Source organism: Galleria mellonella, unplaced genomic scaffold, assembly GCF_026898425.1.
Source record: "Galleria mellonella isolate WM207_F2 unplaced genomic scaffold, CSIRO_AGI_GalMel_v1 utg746, whole genome shotgun sequence".
NCBI classification, from domain to species: domain Eukaryota; kingdom Metazoa; phylum Arthropoda; class Insecta; order Lepidoptera; family Pyralidae; genus Galleria; species Galleria mellonella.
Window position 1 is genome coordinate 1974991 of NW_026442148.1, and position 19527 is coordinate 1994517.

Genomic DNA, 19527 nt, shown 5'->3' on the forward strand with positions numbered 1-19527 from the left:
ATTCGTCACGATGGGCTAACTGGCCTACTTTTATTGTCACCTATCATCCTTCACTGGTGCCCCGCCAGCGTATACCGTTAGCGCAGGCGGGGTTACCATTCCATTATCATCCATTAAAAAATATATTATTTGTTATAATAAGTAGTCTAATAAGTAATATGTATTTATTGTTTTTGTACATTATACGCAAAAAATATTAATTCACTCTTGCGCCACCTGCCCACTTCTATCTGTTCTCCTTTAACCAAAGATTGTCTGTAAGAGATCGCCCCGGCAATAAGACCGCCTTTTGTACCTTTATATGTATATTGTAACCTGTACTCCACGCTACTGTATTTCACTTGAATTGTTTATATGTCAATGTATATTTTTACGTGTTTGGTGCAATAAAGAGTTAAATAAATAAATAAATATCCCGGTTAGCAGGACAGACGTGCAGATAAAAAAAACTAGTAATAATAATAGGTTACGATTCGTCTGTCCGTCCGTTCGTCCATTGTTCTCTAGACTGTGTATTGCACATTCACAAATACGAAGTCTGTTTTGTGACAATTTCAAAATCTTATACTATTATGTTTCTATTGTTGGCAAGACGATAATGATTGGTACATATAACATTCTTTATGCCGACTTCAAAAAAGTCTCCCGATTTGTATGTATTTTTTCACTAATCTTTACCCGCGACCTCGTTTCCGTGACCGGAATATTTTGAATGTCTTGGACAAAAAAACTGTTCCGCTGCAAAATACCATGGACTAGTAGCCTCATTGCTAGCAATATACCCTATATTGCTCTAATATTAAAATGTCTATTTCATTTCACTAAGAAACACCTTTATTCTAAGAACAAATATGAACTAAATTTCCATGAGAATTCATCATCATATCGGCCTTTAACTGTCCACTGCTGAACCTGAAGTCTCTCCTTTGGGAGGTTTTGCCAGTAGCTGCCACACTTGGCAGACAAGTTGGCAACCGCAGTTAAGCTTTACATATATTTTAAGAGGGACGCTGCTGCCCATCCCTTGCCCTCCCTTAGTCGCCTCTTACGACACCCACGGGAAAGGAAGGCCTATTTAAGGCCGGGACCACACGGCCAAGAATAGGTAATATATATAAATATATATATTGGTTGCAAAATCTATATACTGGGGGGAAAGAAAGAAAGAAAGAAAGAAAGAAAAAGCTTTATTTTACAAGAAATATGCGACGGCACCCACACAGGGGTTAAAAAAAAAATCCATATATTAAGAATTATAATAAAGAAATAACACAAAAAAATATTTATAAAAAAATATATATATATATATAAAATTAAAAAAGAAAAATAAAACGATTCGTATTATAACAATTTCATCAAAAATGAGTGTGTGTGTGCGTGCGTCGCAATACCTGCAAAATGAGGCGCGTGCTCAGCATTATGCTGTAGTGTCAGGGACACTACAGCGCTGATTTTCAGCACGCGCCTCGCCAACCCGCGGGGTCCTAATAATAACAATAATGTTTGAAAACTTGACCAACACAGTGGTGTGCTTAAAGTGTATTGTGTAAAAAATAAAAATAAAATAAATATAATAAATTTGTAGTGGGTATATATTGAATGATAAATTGTGACGTTGTCAATGTTGAATAATAATAATCACACGAAAAACATAAAATACGTATAGAATAAGTATTTTCCTTTTACGTAGTAATACTACAGACGCTAAAGAAACTAAATATCGAATATAGTTGAATCATCCCCACATTCAATCGAGGACCACAAAAACTAGGTAAGTACTTACCTCCTTGAGTTGCAATATGCTCCTCTTGCAATATGCAATATGTCAATAATGTAATCAATAGCAACCAGTAATTAGATAATAATAAAAAATATATTATTGATTGTGTATTATATTAAAGTGAAATAACTGTTCATATATGTATCATAGAACTCCTAGCTGCACCTAATAGGATACTCATTAGAAAGTCTCTGGTAAGGAAGATCCCGGACAGAGACCAGCAATTTAATTGGCTTTTTGTTGGTGTAGATAATATTTTTTTAGATTACTCTTAAACGTATGTACATTTCTCAGGTTTCGAATTGGTGGAGGAAGATCATTCCAACAGCGAGTGGCAGCGTATTTGAAACTGCCCCTGAAAGCAGCCGTCCTATATCTTGGAATGCTGAATACATTCACAATTGGACGAACAACATACTTGTGATAGTTTTGCCTCCACGACAGTTTTTCGTGCAAGTAGCGTGGTTGGCCAGTAGCAATTACTCCGAAGAGTAAAGTAGCAAAATGAAGCTTTCTCCTGGCGGACATTTTGATCATATTATTTTCGTTCAAGAAAGGTGTGATGTGACTCCTACATGGTATATCAAAACAAAATCTCGCACAAGCATTTTGGACGCGCTGAATTAAGCGTTCCGTTCTTTTTAAGAGACAAGGACCGTATACAACGTCCCCATAATTTAATTTCGATAGAATGAGCGAGTCAACTAGTCTTTTTCGTAATTCTATTGACAAATATTCGCGTAATTTATATAAAACTTTTAGTCTATAAAAACACTGTCGTACAACATCATTAACATGATTTTCAAAGCGTAGCTCTGGGTCTATAATGAGTCCCAAATTTCGTGCCGAGTCCACCTGATGAATCGTTTCATTCATTATTTTTACAATCGGTTTCGTCAATGCGATTTTACTAATTTGCTTTTTGTTTCCTAGAATCATAAATTTGGATTTTATCGGATTTAGTGCTAATGTATTATTTTCCGCCCATGTAGTAATTCTTTTAAGATCTTCATTAAGTTTCTGTATAGCTTCTGTCGTATCTTTGGGTTCACAAGATATAAACAGCTGCAAATCATCAGCATATATGTGATATTTGCAGTGATGAATACAACTGATGATATCGGCGATATATATAATAAACAATAAAGGTCCTAAAATCGATCCTTGTGGAACACCTCTAGATACCGAAAGAGGGTGAGACGAAAGAAACGACCCATCTTCCTTTCTAATTTCTACAATTTGACTTCGGTTTGAAAAATAGCTATTAAACCACTGAATTGTTTTTATATCAAAACCATAATAAGATAATTTAGATATAAGCAGTTGTACGTTAATTGAATCAAATGCCCGAGAACAATCCAAAAGAGCCAACAAAGTTCCTTTACCATCATCTCTTGCTTCTAAAATATTGCCTACCACGTCTGATAAAGCTGTAGAGGTGCTACGGTTTTTCCTAAAACCAGATTGCAAGTCAGGTAATATGCTATTTGCCTCTAAATACTCCATCACTTGTAAGTATACTACTCTTTCCAAAATTTTAGATAAAGATGGTAGTATACTTATGGGTCTAAGGTCTTTAATTTCAGTAGGATTATTGGTTTTAGGAATCGGACGCACAATAGCCATCTGCCATATCTCTGGAAAGGTACTACTTAGTATTGATTCATTGATTATTGTCGTGATTGCGTCTAAAGAATATGGTAGCGTGAGGTGTAACATGTCACGGCTAATGCTATCATTTCCCTGCGCATTTGATTTTAATTCAGTGATAATTTTTAGAACAATATCCCGACTAACAGGCTTAAGACTAAAAGTATTTGAGCTAAATCTATTAAATTCATAGTAAGTTAACTGAGATATGGTAACACTATGCGTACCAGGAACGTCGAGAAAAGTTTTATTCATTTCATCAGGGTTGTTAAATGTTGATGGAATTTCAAAGTTCTTAGCATCTGGTAAGATATCTTATTTAAGATTTTGCCATAATTTTTTTGGATTATTTATGTTATTATTGATATGCTGATCATAATATGCCTTTTTTTCGCAAGATAATGCAATAGTGGTGTGACGTTTAAGTTCCTTATAATAAGTTTTGTCACATTCTAGTTTAGAGTTGCGATATTTATTATGGGCTTCATTCCGTAATTTCATTACATATTTTACGTTATCAGTAAGCCAAGGCGTAGACCGAGTCGTAATTTTTTTACTTCTAATTGGAGCATGGAGGTCATAAAGTTGTAAGATTAAATTATTTAAACACAATACCATATCATTTACTAAAAGGGAAAGGATTTGGTTCTAATAAAAGGGAAAGGAAAGGGATTGTTAGTATAGGAGACTGAAAATCCCATTGCTAGCAATATACCCAACCAGGTCGACCTCCTCGCGGTTCCCCTTGGAAACTATCATGGTTAATTCCTGATGAATTCATCATGATGGGCTAACTGGCCTGTTTTCATTCTCATCTATCACCCTTCACTGGTGCTCCGCCAGCGTAACCCGTTAGCGCAGGCGGGGCTACCATTCCATTATCATGCATTCCAAAAACTCTACCTTTGCACGACCAAACTATATTATTAACAAATACGTGCTACCGTTCTTTTTTTTATTAAAAAAAAATTACACCCCATTAAACAGACAAAGGACATTTCGAAACAGTGACATAAGTACGTCTCAATGGTACAGACAGACAGACGGCTCGCAATGCACTTTCACTAGTAGATAATGTAACGGTTGGTGGGTACAATTGTAACTGGCAATTATCTTTACGCGACGTACGAGGAACTAAAGTCATAGGAAGATTGTTAAAAAAAAAAAAACAATATAAATTTTAAGTAAGCCCCGATACTAAAAAAAAATTCGAATTAATTCAAATTCTATTTCCAAACATCTTTATCCAAATAGACTTGTTTTCAATCACTTTTAAATCGTAATTTTTTTTTAATCTACTGCAGCGTTCGGAAGGCCGTTATCTGTTGTGAAGAGTCCGCGAGAGACTCAACAGTTACTCTTTTAAATCTCTGTTAACATTACGTGTATTTATTTAAATGTACTATGTCTAACATTACATGGTCGTTAAAAGCATGTGCATGATCGACTAACACCATGCACGCTTGTCATTCGAGTAACCTTTCAGAGTGTAATAGGCTTTGTTCAATAAGTGTTTTTTGATAACATTTTCAAATTTATTAAAAGGCACATCGAAAATATCTTTCGATATCTTATGTCCATTCCCATAAGACACCTACTAACTTTTTTAATAATAATCTTTAATATTTTTTTAATGGCACTTCATTTATATATTTTACAAAATCGAATATATATATATATATATATATATATATATATATATATATATATATATATATATATATATATATATATATATAGACTGGCATTGGAAGTAGACGGAGTCCGTACTAGGATACCCTGTGTTACGGTATTCTGGCCCACACACTCGGCCGCTGGCTATTCCAATATACAAAGAACACATAAGTAGACCATATTGTTAAAAGTAATTATAAAAATCAAAATAATTATCTATATATATATATATATATATATATATATATATATATATATATATATATATATATATATATATATATATATATATATATATATATATATATATATATATATATATATATATATATATATATAATATAATAATATTTATTCAAGAAAGAGACAGTTACATAAGGTACAATTTACAATTTTTACAATTTATATTCAACGAGAAAATCTCAAACTAGGCCAGACCTGTATCATGGGGACTATGAGTGCGATTACCTATTTAGTACGCTTTATTTACAAAAAAAAAAAAAAATAAATAAGGAAAATTTAATCTGTACTTCATGCTCAATTGAAATACAGTAGTATTTCAGTTGAATTGTTTATATGTCATTGTATATTTTCACGTTTCTGGTGCAATAAAGAGTTTTTTTTTTTTAATGGGTGATAATGGAATGGTAACCCCGCCTGCGCTATCGGGATACGCTGGCGGGGCACCAGTGAAGGATGATAGGTGAGGATGAAGCAGGCCAGTTAGCCCATCGTGACAAATTCAACGTGAATTGTTCACGATGGTTTCCAGGGGGAACCACGTGGAGGTCGACCTAATAGGGCATATTGCTAGCAATGGGGCAGTCAAACTCCATTGCTAACAATCCCTTTCCCCCCTGCAATGAAGAGTTAAATAAATGAATAATACTGCCCTTCACCAGTTCGTGGCAGTATTGCACATTGCTAAGCAAAAATATTTCAGATCAACGCTCATAAAATTATAATCGGACTTCATTAAGTTTAAGTTTGTCTAATTGTCCAATTATATCATTGATACTTGATCGAGGGATGGGCAGCAGCGTTATAAAACATCTCCAAAGTCCAACTGCGGTTGCCAATTCGCCTGCCAAGCGTGACAACTATTGGTAAACCTCCCCCAAGAGATTTAGATGATTATTATTGAAACTACAATTCCTAATTTCTTTTTAGTACCACAATTGTGGTTAAAAATTCGACCGCATAACTAAGTCATTCTTAAAAGGTATTTTGATAATTTCTCAAACGGTACTAGTCAGAAACTGTTTTATTTTTGCCGTAACAATCACGTTTATAAATAGCCGTGTGGTCCCGGCATAGAATAGGCCACCCCTTCCTTTCCCGTGGGTATCTATCCGCCTATCAAACTTCATTTTTAGCCGCTCAATTATTTAAGATGCTTTTCCTGAAAACTCAGGTGTTATTCCTGAGTTAATCCTCTGTACCCTGTAGGTGAATCTACAGGGTACAGAGGAATAACACCTGAGTCCTCAGGCTATACTCGTATCCCACCCTTCAAACCGAAACACAGTCATGCAAACACAACTGCTTCACGGTTGAAACACGAATAGGACAGAGGTGCCCAAGCAAACGACATTTGTACAAAATTTTCTGGTTGAGAAGAGCACTTAAGTTACTATTTTAAATATTATTATATAAATTAATATAGATAAATATTATAAATACATATATATTTATTTAAATGTACTAAAATTCTACGTTTCGGTTCAACTAACACCCGTTCTGGTTACTATAATATATTCTCTTTTCATTTAAGAGCTTCCACTTGTCGGTGCAACTAACTCATGCATCTTCCTCCAGCCAGCTCTATCCCAGGCCATATCCTTTATCTCCCTATACGACATGACGCCTAGTGTTTCCTTTATCTGTCCCATGTAGTTATTCCTAGGTCTTCCTCTTCCTCTTTTGCCCTCTATCTTTCCTTCTACTGTGCTCTTAAAAAAATCGTCATGTCGTATAAGGTGGCCCAGCATTTTGCCTCTTCTATTCTTTATTATTTCAACCAATGTTCTCTTCTCGTTCAATCGTTTTAGGACTTCCTCGTTTCCTCGTTCGTTAATTTTTCTGTCCAGCTTATCCTTTCCATTCTCCTCCATGTCCACATTTCGAATGCCTCAAGCATCTTTCTTTCCTTCTGCGTCATTGTCCATGTTTCGCACCCATATAATGCTATGCTCCAAATATAAGTTATTTATAAATTTCTTAAGGATTATTTTGGATATTTTTGATGTAAATATATGTTTTTTTGTCGTCATAGGCTTGTTTTGCGACCGTTATTCTAGTTTTAATGTCCAATGTGCACCTAGCGTCTTCTGTGATTATACTTCCCAAGTACATAAAGTTCCTAACATTTTGGATAGGTATATTATTTATCTTTATTTGACTTTGGGTTTGCAGTTCAATTGGCTTTTAAGAAGTACTGAGTATTTTGGTTTTACCATATTTGTGTTAATTTTGAGTCACATAATAATATATATCTCTTATTAGAGATAAGCTCGCCTTTGTACATTATGTTTATAATGAATTGTGATTAACAGTATGTTTTGTGTACAATAAAGAATATATTATTATTATAAAAAAATCCTGTATATCCATCTGGCTGTTCCGCGTCTACTGAACACCATGTCTATACTTTTGACTTGTCATTCCAATCACAAGAATCATTAGACTGGAAGTAACAAAAATAAATGAGAGAAATACAATTCAACGTAACAGTGTGTCTTGTGGTGAGCGGTTACGGTATGTGAGCGCGGCGCCTGCGCATACTGCCGTCTACCTGTCCATCACAGTTGGGCAACGCAGCTCGAGTGGAGAATTTGAAGAAAAAAGTTTCGATTATTGTCTAATTACAGAATAAATTCAGATTTTAAACACACCAGAGGGAGATTTTGTTCAAGTCATTTGCTTGGCCACCTCTGTCCCATACATGTTTTTACCGCGAAGCAGTTGTGTTTGTGTTTCGGTTTGAAGGGTGGGATATGGCGTGAATTTACTGGGTACAGAGGAATAACACCTGAGTCCTCAGGAATGGAAACGCATGGGGGTATCATGGGCGAAACAGTATACTCTGTTATATCCACGGTACTGCTCATGTCTATAGGCGACGGTTACCACTTTACATCAGGTGGACCGTCAACTTGTTTGCCATTCTAAGTTGTATAAAAAAACATAATTAGGACTTGACGCTATGTAACAGGTATGTAGGTACTTTTTCTCTTTAAAAACTACTTTTTTATTCTTTATTACTTCTTTATTCTTTATTACTTCTTTATTTGTCCTGTCTCGAGCACGACGTGGTGCAATCCACGTGGAAACGTCGGCAGTAAAGAAGCAGGTATGTAGCTACTATTCACCTGTTAAGGCTTTCACATCGCGTCAAGTACCGATTGTGTAGTTTTTTTTTTATGCTTGATAATGGTATGGTAACCCCATCTGCGCTATCTTTAAGTATTTAGTACTTTTTTTTAGGTCAGTTGAAAAAAGATTTTTCCATGTCGATTTATAAGTGACGAAGTTATGAGGTAACAAACAAAAAAGCCGGTCAAGTGCGAGTCGGACTCGCGCAACGTGGGTTCCGTGTAAAATATTCAAGTATATTTTTTTTGGTGAAATAATTACAAATTTACAGTTTTCAGATTTTCCCCTTTACTTGTGCTACATGACATTGCTTCTTGCCAAATTAACTACCATTATTTACTAGATCAACGGGAAGTACCCTATAGGTTTTGATTCCCTTTGCAAATGTCAAAATATGCGATGTAAATGTAACATAAACGGCTGTATCTTTTGATCGCGTCGATTTAGAAGCTTGATTTTTTCACTGCTTCAAAAGCTTGCAGACCTGTGTATATGATATTAATTTCAACTTTATACCTTAACGCGTTCCTAAGAAAAAGGGTCTTGACAGACGAACGGACGGACAACGAAGTAATTCTATAAGGGTTCTCTGTTTTCCCCCTTAGAAGGTACGAAACCCTAAAAAAAGTTCTATCGATCCAGTCTATAAGACGCTACTTTTTAATGTCCGTCGAAGTTAGCTAGTATGGGCGCGGTCTGTATGTAGGTCTGTCCGTTATGTTCCACTGTAACTGAGCGTGAGCACCGCGAATGTTACGTGGAAATCGTTTTGTAATACGTTAGCGAATGGTTGCTGGAACATAATCGATTAATTGTCAATCAATAATAGAAGTAAATCTCCTAACAGGAAGATTTAATACCAACTAAAAGAAAATGCCAGCTTCAATCGACAAAACCAGTTCTAGTGATTATAAAATTGAGTTAACCAGAGGGAGACTTTGTACAAAAGTCGATTGCTTGGGTACCTCTGTCACATTCGTGTTTCTACCGTGAAGCAGTTGTGTTTGCGTGGCTGTGTTTCGGTTTGAAGGGTGGGATATGGCGTGAGTTTACTGGGTACAGAGGAATAACACTTGAGTCCTCAGGAATGGCAACGCATAAGGGGGGTATCATGGGCGAAACAGTATACTCTGTTATGTACATGGTACTGCTCATGTCTATAGGCGACTGTTACCACTTCCCATCAAATGTCTACGACACCAATATATCCTATCAAACTTTTGACTATTCTAAATTGTATAAAAAAAAATGGGTCATGAATGACAGAGTATCAAATATAAACATACAACAGTCTAATAAAATATAACACCGCTCCTTTTTTGAAGTCGGTAATTGTTTTTTTAAATTTTAATATGTCAATTTGTTAATCTACAATTGATGGGTCTATCTTCGGATGCACTGTGCAGACTGTGCGGGGAGAAATCGGAATCCATGGAACACTTAATGTGCAACTGCGATTCGTTGGCAAGCATGCGTATGAGTCTACTGGGAACGGCTTATCCGGAGCCAGGGGACTACAGGTATTTTAAACTGCGGGATATCGTTAGGGTAACACATAGGGTCTATGAAATTATGGTATAAGGCAGGGGGAAACATAAAAGATTCCAATGGGTCGACGTGCAACGGCTTAGCTGAGCCCATGTGCGAATATATCTACAGCTTGATTCTATTAGGGCGGAAAGGGATTATTAGCCTTGGAGTTTGACAGCCCCATTGCTAGCAATATGCCTTGTTAGGTCGACTTCCACGTGGTTCCCCCTGGAAACCATCGTGAACAATTCTTGTTGAATTCGTCACGATGGGCTAACTGACCTACATAATCTTCACCTAGCATCCTTCACTGGTGCCCTGCCGGTGTATACCAATAGCGCGGGTGGGGTTATCATTCTATTTTCACCCATTTAGAAATAAAAACTACGATTGCCAACCCGCCTGCTAAGCGTGGCAACTAACAAAATTAACCTTATGGGAAAGCAGCGGACAGTTGACGGTTGAAATATATTAATAATAGTAACAGAGCCAGCGTACAGAACTAGTCTTATCTCCGGCACCCAAACGTCTTACGTTCAGATTCGATCGCCACTTTCTCTCGATATCACGACAGTCGAGTCTGCTTTCGTTTTACAAGTACACTATCACTAACTAGTAAGCAGTTAGTAAACAAACTGTAAACTTGAATGCATGCGGTTTAATCACCATGTCAGCCTTTAACTGTCCACTGCTGAACATAAGCCTCCCCCTTGGGGGTTTTGCCAGTAGCTGCACGCTTGGCAGGCGGATTGGCAACCGCAGTTAGGCTTCAGAGATGTTTTAACCCTTTGAGTGCCGACGAGCGCCATCTCGCTCGTGCGCATTGCAACTAAAAGTGCCACGAGCGTCATAGCGCTCGTGAAATCAGTCGCTGTTTAGTTCGCTATAAAAAAAAAAAAAATTAGACAAATTAAAAACGTCTTCCTTCTTCAAGTTGGTTAAAACAGGTAAATAACAATAATATAATAATGTGTTTGTTTTTTTATGTTTGTCACCTCATAACTCCGTCAGTTGTAAACTGATTTGGAAAATTGTTTTTTTATCTGAAAGGATATACTTCCAGATTGAACCCACAGAAAATTTTATCAAAATCAATTCTGTAGTTTAGTTTTTAATTTAAAATAACTGGTTTTCCCACAATTGAAATCGATTTTTGTGGGAATTAACCTATATAACTTTATTCTACAGAAATATGCGACTACACCTACACAGGGGTTAAAAAAAATATAGAGAATTATAACAACGAAACTACACACTATATATATATATATATATATATATATATATATATATATATATATATATATATATATATATATAATCGTTTTTAAATCAAAATAACAAATTTTGTCATAATTAAAGTTTGTTTTTTTATTTATTTATTCATTAGTACATATATGTGTACATGGCGGACTTAATGCTAAAAGCATTCTCTCCCAGTCAACCGTAGGGAATTTATATAGGATATTTTTTATGAAAAATAATCTTATAGATCTACTAATGAGCTATTATTTTGTAATCTATGATCATAATACTTTGTACAAAAGTCGATTGCTTGGGTACCTCTGTCGCATTCGTGTTTCTACCGTGAAGCAGTTGTGTTTGCATGGCCGTGTTTCGGTTTGAAGGGTGGGGATATGGCGTGAATTTACTGGGTACAGAGGAATAACACCTGAGTCCACAGGAATGGCAACGCATGGGGGGTATCATAGGCGAAACAGTATACTCTGTTATATACACGGTACTGCTCATGTGTATAGGCGACGGTTACCACTTTCCATCAGGTGGGCCGTCAGCTTGTTTGCCATTCTAAGTTGTATAAAAAAAAAATTACAATGTAATAATTGCCTTTAGATGTTTCAAACCAGTTAAGACTTATGCCAACGACCTGTCCTTGAACGCGTGATTCGGTTCAAAGCACATTTTGGCATGGACAATTTCGTGGAACAGTTTAAGTTTTCTATTTTATTTTTTGTACAGACAAATTTAAGATGGATTTTTGTAAAAAAAAAGCGACTCAACAGCGACTAAATTAATCATCATCATCCATATCAGCGGTTAACTGTTCACTGCTGTACATAAGCCTCCCCCATGGAGGGGTTTTGCTAGTAGCTTAAATAATATTTAGGTAGTAGTAAGCTTTGGTGATATTTAAAGAGGTACGTTGCTCTCTCGGACATTAAGTTCCCTTAGTCGCCTCTTACGACACTCACGGAAAAGGAAGGGGGGGGGGGGTGATCACAGTGTAAAATCTCTTAATCGTCACATTTAAACAATCACCAGAGGGAGACTTTGTATAAAAGTCGATTGCTTGGGTACCTCTGTCCCATTCGTGTTTCTACCGTGAAGCAGTCGTGTTTGCATGGCTGTGTTTCGATTTAAAGGGGTGGGATATGGCGTGAATTTACTGGGTACAGAGGAATAACACCTGAGTCCTCAGGAATGGCAACGCATGGGAGGTATTATGGGCGAAACAGTATACTCTGTTATGTCCACGGTACTGCTCATGCCTATAGGCGACGGTTACCACTTTCCATCAGGTGGGCCGTCAGCTTGTTTGCTATTCTAAGTTGTATAAAAAAAATCGGGAATGGTATGTTACTACGAACGATTCAAGATCCTTTATTTTATGTACGTTACGTACTAGACATTCATATCGATATTTTGAAAGGGGGGGGGGGGGGATAAAAGGGATCGATAATAATAGGCATTCCCATTGATAGCAATAAACCCTTCGACCTCCTCACGGACTTTGTCATGATGGACTAACTTTTTTTTTAATGCAACTTAGAATGGCAAACAAGCTGACGGCCCACCTGATGGAAAGTGGTAACCGTCGCCTATAGACATGAGCAGTACCGTGCACATAACAGAGTATACTGACAGACTTCACCCTCACCTATCACCCCTCACTGGTGCCCCTCCAGCGTATACCGATAGCGCCGGCGGGGTTACCATTCTATTATCATACATTAAAAAAATCTACATTCGAGTCACGTTAGTACTTATGTATATTATGATTATGCGGTATCACTAAAATGACATGCGACTTTCTTGCACTGCGCTTGCGCAATGAATCGTACGCTTTTACCCAATTATATAAGCACTAATATGCATGTACGTGGTCGGTTTGCCTATTGGTAATGAGTAATGCAGTAGTTTTTTTTTTTAATATGTGATAACGGAATGGTAACCCCGCCCACGCTATCGGTATACACTGGCAAGGCACCAGTGCAGGATAATAGGTGAGGATTAAACAGGTCAGTTGGCCCATCGTGACGAATTCAACAAGAATTGTTCACGATGGTTTCCAGGATTAACCACGTGGAGGTCGACCTAATAGGGCATACTGCTAGCAATGGGGCTGTCAAACTCCATTGCTAACAATCCCTTTCCCCCCAGTAATGCAGTAGTGACATCCATAACACCACAGTGTAAAAAAACAATCGTAGACCAACTCATCTGGTATGTCCCGAATAATTACGTGAACAATGTTTCTTTGTTCGGGACAATCTGATTGCTCTGTTTGTTTAATTATTTATCTACACTTATATTAGAAAAAGGAAAGATTTGTATTTCTGTGTGTATGTATGTTTGTAATCAATAAACACAAAAACTACTTTTTAAAAAATTCTTCCACCATTAGAAAGCTACATTCACCCAGAATAACATAGGCTATATTTATTGCCAGAAAAGATTAGGGATCCTTACTGAAACTGTAGTAACGTAACTCAAGGTGTAAAAAAAATGCTATAAAATATCTTTGGTCGCGTGCGCTGCGGAAACTATTGGCGATAGAACAAAAGTATGTTCTACAATATTGAAGAAAATATCGATAACTACAAAGAACTCACCGTTAACAACTTGAAATAACATCGCGAAAAGCACCGCGCCAAGGCGGTACCTCGACCGCCATTTTGTCCCACCAGCGGCCATCTTGTAGTGTCAAAATTGACAATACACTGTTGTCCATTCGTGCGTTCACTTCACATATTTTTAAAACAGCACTTTTAAATTGATATGGGTTTTATAATAATTTGTCCCGTTGGATGATCACATTTTCTTTACTATTTTACCTGAAACAAAGAAATAGGTTTATTAGTTTTTTTTCTTTTTTTTTATATATATTTATGAGCTACAACTCTTTTTCAACAGTCTTTTACATATAAAGATAAGGTTTTCTTTTTTTATGGGATAGGATGGCAAACAAGTGGTCGACCCACCTCATGGCAAGTGGTAACCATCGCCTGTAAGGGGGAAAGGGGATTGTTCGTAATGGGGGTCTAAATGCCTGGTTGTTAGCAGAATAATAAGTTAATAGAATACAGCTGGAATTCAGCACGATGGTTTCTAGGGAGAAGTCCCAACCATTTGTATTACAGAGTATTCTATGACGTGCAAGGTGGTATTAATGTATACAGGCGATGGATTTTTTAATGGCTGATAATAAGAAATAAGAATAAGAATAATTTATTTGCTCGAAATGTGGTACAAAGGTCTTAAATGGTAACTGAGCTACACATTTCGCCTTATCTAAAGGCATGCAAATTTTGTCTTAGCACATGTTAAGTAAAAATTTATCCATTACGTATGTCCAAATAATTATTCTAAATACATATTAATTGTTACATTGAATTAGTTAATTATGTCAACATTTAAAAATAGTCGATATTATAGTGATAAAGCATTAAAATTGTACATGTCATATTATTAATATTATTACGTAAAGTGCATTCTTAGTCTAATCTGCCATTCAGACTTACAAATTCTTTTATCGTGTAAAAACACTTTTCAATAAGTCAATTGGTAATGGTATAATAATAATGGTAACTCCGCCTACGCTATCGGTATACGCTGGCGGGACACCAGTGAGAGGCGATGGGTGACGATGAAAGCAGGTCAGTTAGCCCATCATGACAAAATCCACAAAATTTAACCACGAGGGTTTCCAGTGGGTACCGCGTGGAGGTCGACCTAATAGGGTGCACTGCTAGCAATGGGGCCATTACACCTCATTGCTAACAATTTCTTCCCCCCCCCCCACCCCTACCCCGATTGAACAGTTAAACCAATCACTATGAAATTTGAAATATACGAATAGCTACTGTATGGGATGATGGAGAAAATAGGTTACTTTGTATCCTGGTTAGTGAATATATCCTATTCACGTGGAAGAAGTCGCGAGCAAAAGCTAGTTAGGATAGATAGATAGATACTCTTTATTGTTTCCTCCAAAAGATTACAATAGTAAACTTATTATAAATATAAACAATTACAATTTCCGAACCGATACGACAACATAACCTTCAAGAAAAGAGCATATTCCCATTTAAAAGGCCGGCAGCACACCTGCAATGCCGCTGGTGTTGTGGGTGACCATGGGCGGCAGTAGTCACTTACCATCAGGTGAGCCGCATGCCCGATTGCCCCCTGTGTTGTAAAAAAAAAAAACAATAAATTATATTCGTAAGCATAGAGCAAAAGGAAACCTATAGGAAGGATTATGTTTGAGTCACTCTCACTTTCTGTCCCCAATTACACCGGCGCGACTCGATGCAATGTTTGCTCAGACAGTCACACAAATTTAGGCCAATTTACATTGTCGTGACCTTGTCGATTTTAAAAATAATTAGTGTAGTACAAAAAAAAAACAACTACAACTTTTTTTACAACAGGATACAGCAAACGATTATGCGGTTCACCTGATAGTAAGTGACTACCGCCGCCCATGATCACCCACAACACCAACGGCATTGCAGGTCTGCTGCCGACCTTTTAAAAAGGAATATGCTCTTTTCTTGAACGTTATGATGTCGTATCGGTTCGGAAATACTGCTGCTGGAACTTAATTCTAAAGAGTGAAAGACCGTCACTCGTCCAGATGGTCACAATTGTGACAAAACCAATTATTTTGATGTAAAAACTAAACTACTAAATTAATGTTGATAAAACTTCTATATCACCAATCTGTAAGTACATCCTTTCAGATAAAAAAAAAAAAGAAATTTCCAAAACTCTTTAGAACTGACGGTGTTATGAGATAATATATATATATATAACATATAATATATATACATAAAATATAAAGAGAAAATATATATATATATATAACCGAATTAAGAGACTCCTAAACTTATATAAATATTATTTTTCATTTAGTAGCGCAAATCAACAAATACGTACATACAATGGTCAAACACACTGGCCGGAATACCAACGCTTGTATAGCGGAACACGATGTGGTCAAGCGCTGCGCCGGCGCAGCTAGAATACTTAATAAACACCTCGGCACTGGCGTATCGGTACACTGGATGCGTTTTCCACCGACCTCGAAATAACATTGTGTTCCACAAAAAAAAAGGCTTCAGTCGTGGCAAAACCAGTTTATTTATAATTATTTAAATTAAACAACTAAATCGATTTTGATAATATTTATGTGTGTAATCAAAGATAAAAAGATATTTTTTTATTTTTATTTTTTCATTAATACATGTCAGTGTACATGGCGGACTTGATGCTAGAAGCATTCTCTCCCAGTCAACCGTAGAGAAGTGTCAGAATACTCGAATGCGGTACTAGTAATTATTGATATATATACATACTAAAATTACATATATACAAACGAATAAATATATATAAATAACAAATATACTTACACATATATGACATATACTATATTATACACGAAATTGAGAATAATATAAAGCACTTACTGTTCGGATAAAGTATAAAAGTGACCATAAACGTTTCGTTTTTTATTTAACTTCTTTAAAAAAGAATTTTTCAAATCGGTTTATACATACCTCGTCCGTATAGAATGCCATATGGCATTAAGCTCTCCACTTGTACAAAGTTTTATTGGGCAATAAAGAATAAATAATATCGCGTCAAAGAGCCATACACCTTTCCCGTGGGTGTCGTAAGAGGCGACTAAGGGAAGGCAAGGTATGGGCAGCAGGGTCCGTTTTAAAATATCTCTAAAAGCCTAACTGCGGTTGCCAACCCGCTTGCCAAGCGTGGCAACGACTGGCAAGACTACCCCTTATAGGCTTATGTTCAGCAGTGGACAGTTAACGGCAGAAGTATTGATAAAAATGGATTAATATTGAAGTAAGTGTCGACTTTTGGGAGACAGGCGTGACAGATACGTAAGTATGTTTACCAGAGGGAGACTTTGTACAAAAGTCGTTTGCTTGGCCACCTCTGTCCCATTCGTGTTTCTACCGTGACGCAGTTGTGTTTGCATGGCTGTGTTTCGGTTTGAAGGGTGGGATATGGCGTGAATTTACAGGGTACAGAGGAATAACATCCGAGTCCTCGGGAATGGCAACGCATGGGGGGTATTATGGACGAAACAGTATACTCTGTTATGTCCACGGTACTGCTCATGTCTATAGGCGACGGTTACCACTTTCTATCAGGTGGGCCGTCAGCTTGTTTGCCATTCTAACTTAGAAAAAAATGTAACGACCTTTTCCCCGCCATCAGTGTCCAGAGCAACCCAACATATAGATATCGGAACGGTACTTGCACTAACCATGCCTAACATCCAAACAGTGGGGGGAAAGGGATTGTTAGTAATGGAGACTGAGAATCCCATTGCTAGCAATATACCCAACCAGGTCGACCTCCTCGCGGTTCTCCCTGGAAACTATCACGGTTAATTCCTGATGAATTCATCATGATGGGCTAACTGCCTGTTTTCATTCTCACCTATCACCCTTCACTGGTGCTCCGCCAGCGTATCCCGTTAGCGCATGCGGGGTCACCATACCATTTTCACCCATCAAAAAAAAAACATTCAAACAGTTGTATATAACGTTTCCAACCACAACAGTACAATTATGAATACCATATTTTTTTGTACCGTTAATTATACAACAGTACTCACGCACCATACACACATACACGGTCCAATGGCTCGGTGGTCTGTTGTATTTAATTACATTGTTACAAATTTATCTATCTACATTACTATTAAATATTTATTTTAAACCACCGAGGTGGCAAACAAGCATACGGCCCACCTGATGGTAAGCGGTTACCGTAGCCTATGTACGCCTGCAATACCAGGGGCATTACACGTGTTGCTGATCCTGAAGAAACATCTTTATCCCTTTTTTGAAGAACTCCATGCCTGTAGTCTCTTGGGAAAAACCTTATATATTTAGAACTAACAAAATTTTTCATCGTGCCTCCCACCAAACTGTTTATAATTACTCCTCTCCATCCGAAGGTTGCCTGGAAGAGATCGCTCTTAGCGATAAGGTCGCCCATTGTTTTCTCATTGTGATTATTTCTTGTAATTGTTTATATTTATAATAAGTTTACTATTGTAATCTTATGGAGGAAACAATAAAGAGTATCTATCTATCTATCTATATATCCTTTTAGATAATTTCTTTTTTCTAATCGATTTAAAAGTAACGAAGTTATGAGGTGACAAACTTGTAAACAAATAACTGACTCGACCATAAGCCAGTCCGATGATGTCCAACAGTAGTACAGGTGGTCTATCATGAAATGAAATTCCGAATTTTCGCGCTCAATTTCGTGTTTTTGTTCGTACCGAAATCGACCCAGTAAATGGAGCTTAACATTTCGTTCATCATAAATCCTATCATATAATAGTCCAGAGGAACGATATTTTAACATTTTTAATAACTTCAAATGACATGTATTATGTAATTTTAACATCAAATTTCTGTTTCGTTCGTCCCCGAAATTTCGGAAAATATTTCATGGCGGGCCCTCGGATCAAGCATCGACCAATCGATTGCACGTTTTGATTTGTCACTGATTACATTTAGAGAGTGTGAAAGATGCGTTGGATAACAGAAATAAAAATAGAAAACACTGATAAATAGATGTATTATACTTTTCTAGTAAGTATATGTAATATTCTAATGACATTCCCTATTAATATAAAAAAAATATTGGCAATAGACACGGGCTGTATGGACAGAGTCCTTTGCTTTCCCTATTGGCATGAAGCAAAGATTTGTAATTACTTGTTCTAAGGGTTAAACGAAACTAAAAAAAAATATAAATTGACAGAAAAGTGTTTTTTTTTTGCTATTTCTTAGAAAGGTCACTTTCCCTTTAAACTTAATATTACTGGTTACTCTGTTTGAGTCATAGATTACTATTTGCTCTTCTTTTACAGTTAATTGTTTTATATAGTAATGTTTTATGTATTTATTGTATGTATTTATTTATTTATTTAATGTACTACGTGTATGTTTATATTATATGAATATATCAAGTATTGCTTTATATTTCCTCTATTCAATAATGCGCCGCCTACTTATTTCTCTGTTCGCCCAATGGTTGACTGGTAGAAAACACCGTCCTGTGTTAAGTCCGCCAAATGTACATAGAATTTTACTGTGCATTAAAGTTTAAATAAATACATAAATCAACAGTAAAAAATTCTATTTTAAAAAAGTAATTTAAATAAAACCTCAACAGAGTGTGTTCCTGTTATAATTTCAACAAAACTTTATTTTTTTCATTAA

At 36.5% G+C, this 19527-nt stretch overlaps 1 protein-coding gene across 2 annotated transcripts in view; it reads right to left on the reverse strand.

Annotated features, from left to right (window-relative positions):
- LOC113517977 (uncharacterized) overlaps positions 1–19527 on the reverse strand; it is a 59570-nt gene that overhangs the window by 23844 nt on the left and 16199 nt on the right. The window contains exons 1-2 of one of the 2 annotated variants that reach the window (XM_052901091.1): positions 16197–16292; positions 13864–14085 (exon numbers count right to left, since the gene is read on the reverse strand). In XM_052901091.1, the coding sequence (XP_052757051.1) occupies positions 13864–13945 (82 nt within the window). In that variant the 5' untranslated portion in view covers positions 13946–14085; positions 16197–16292. Of the gene's footprint in view, positions 1–13863; positions 14086–16196; positions 16293–19527 lie in introns of those variants that run through there. The other variant, XM_052901090.1, reaches the window with a different exon arrangement.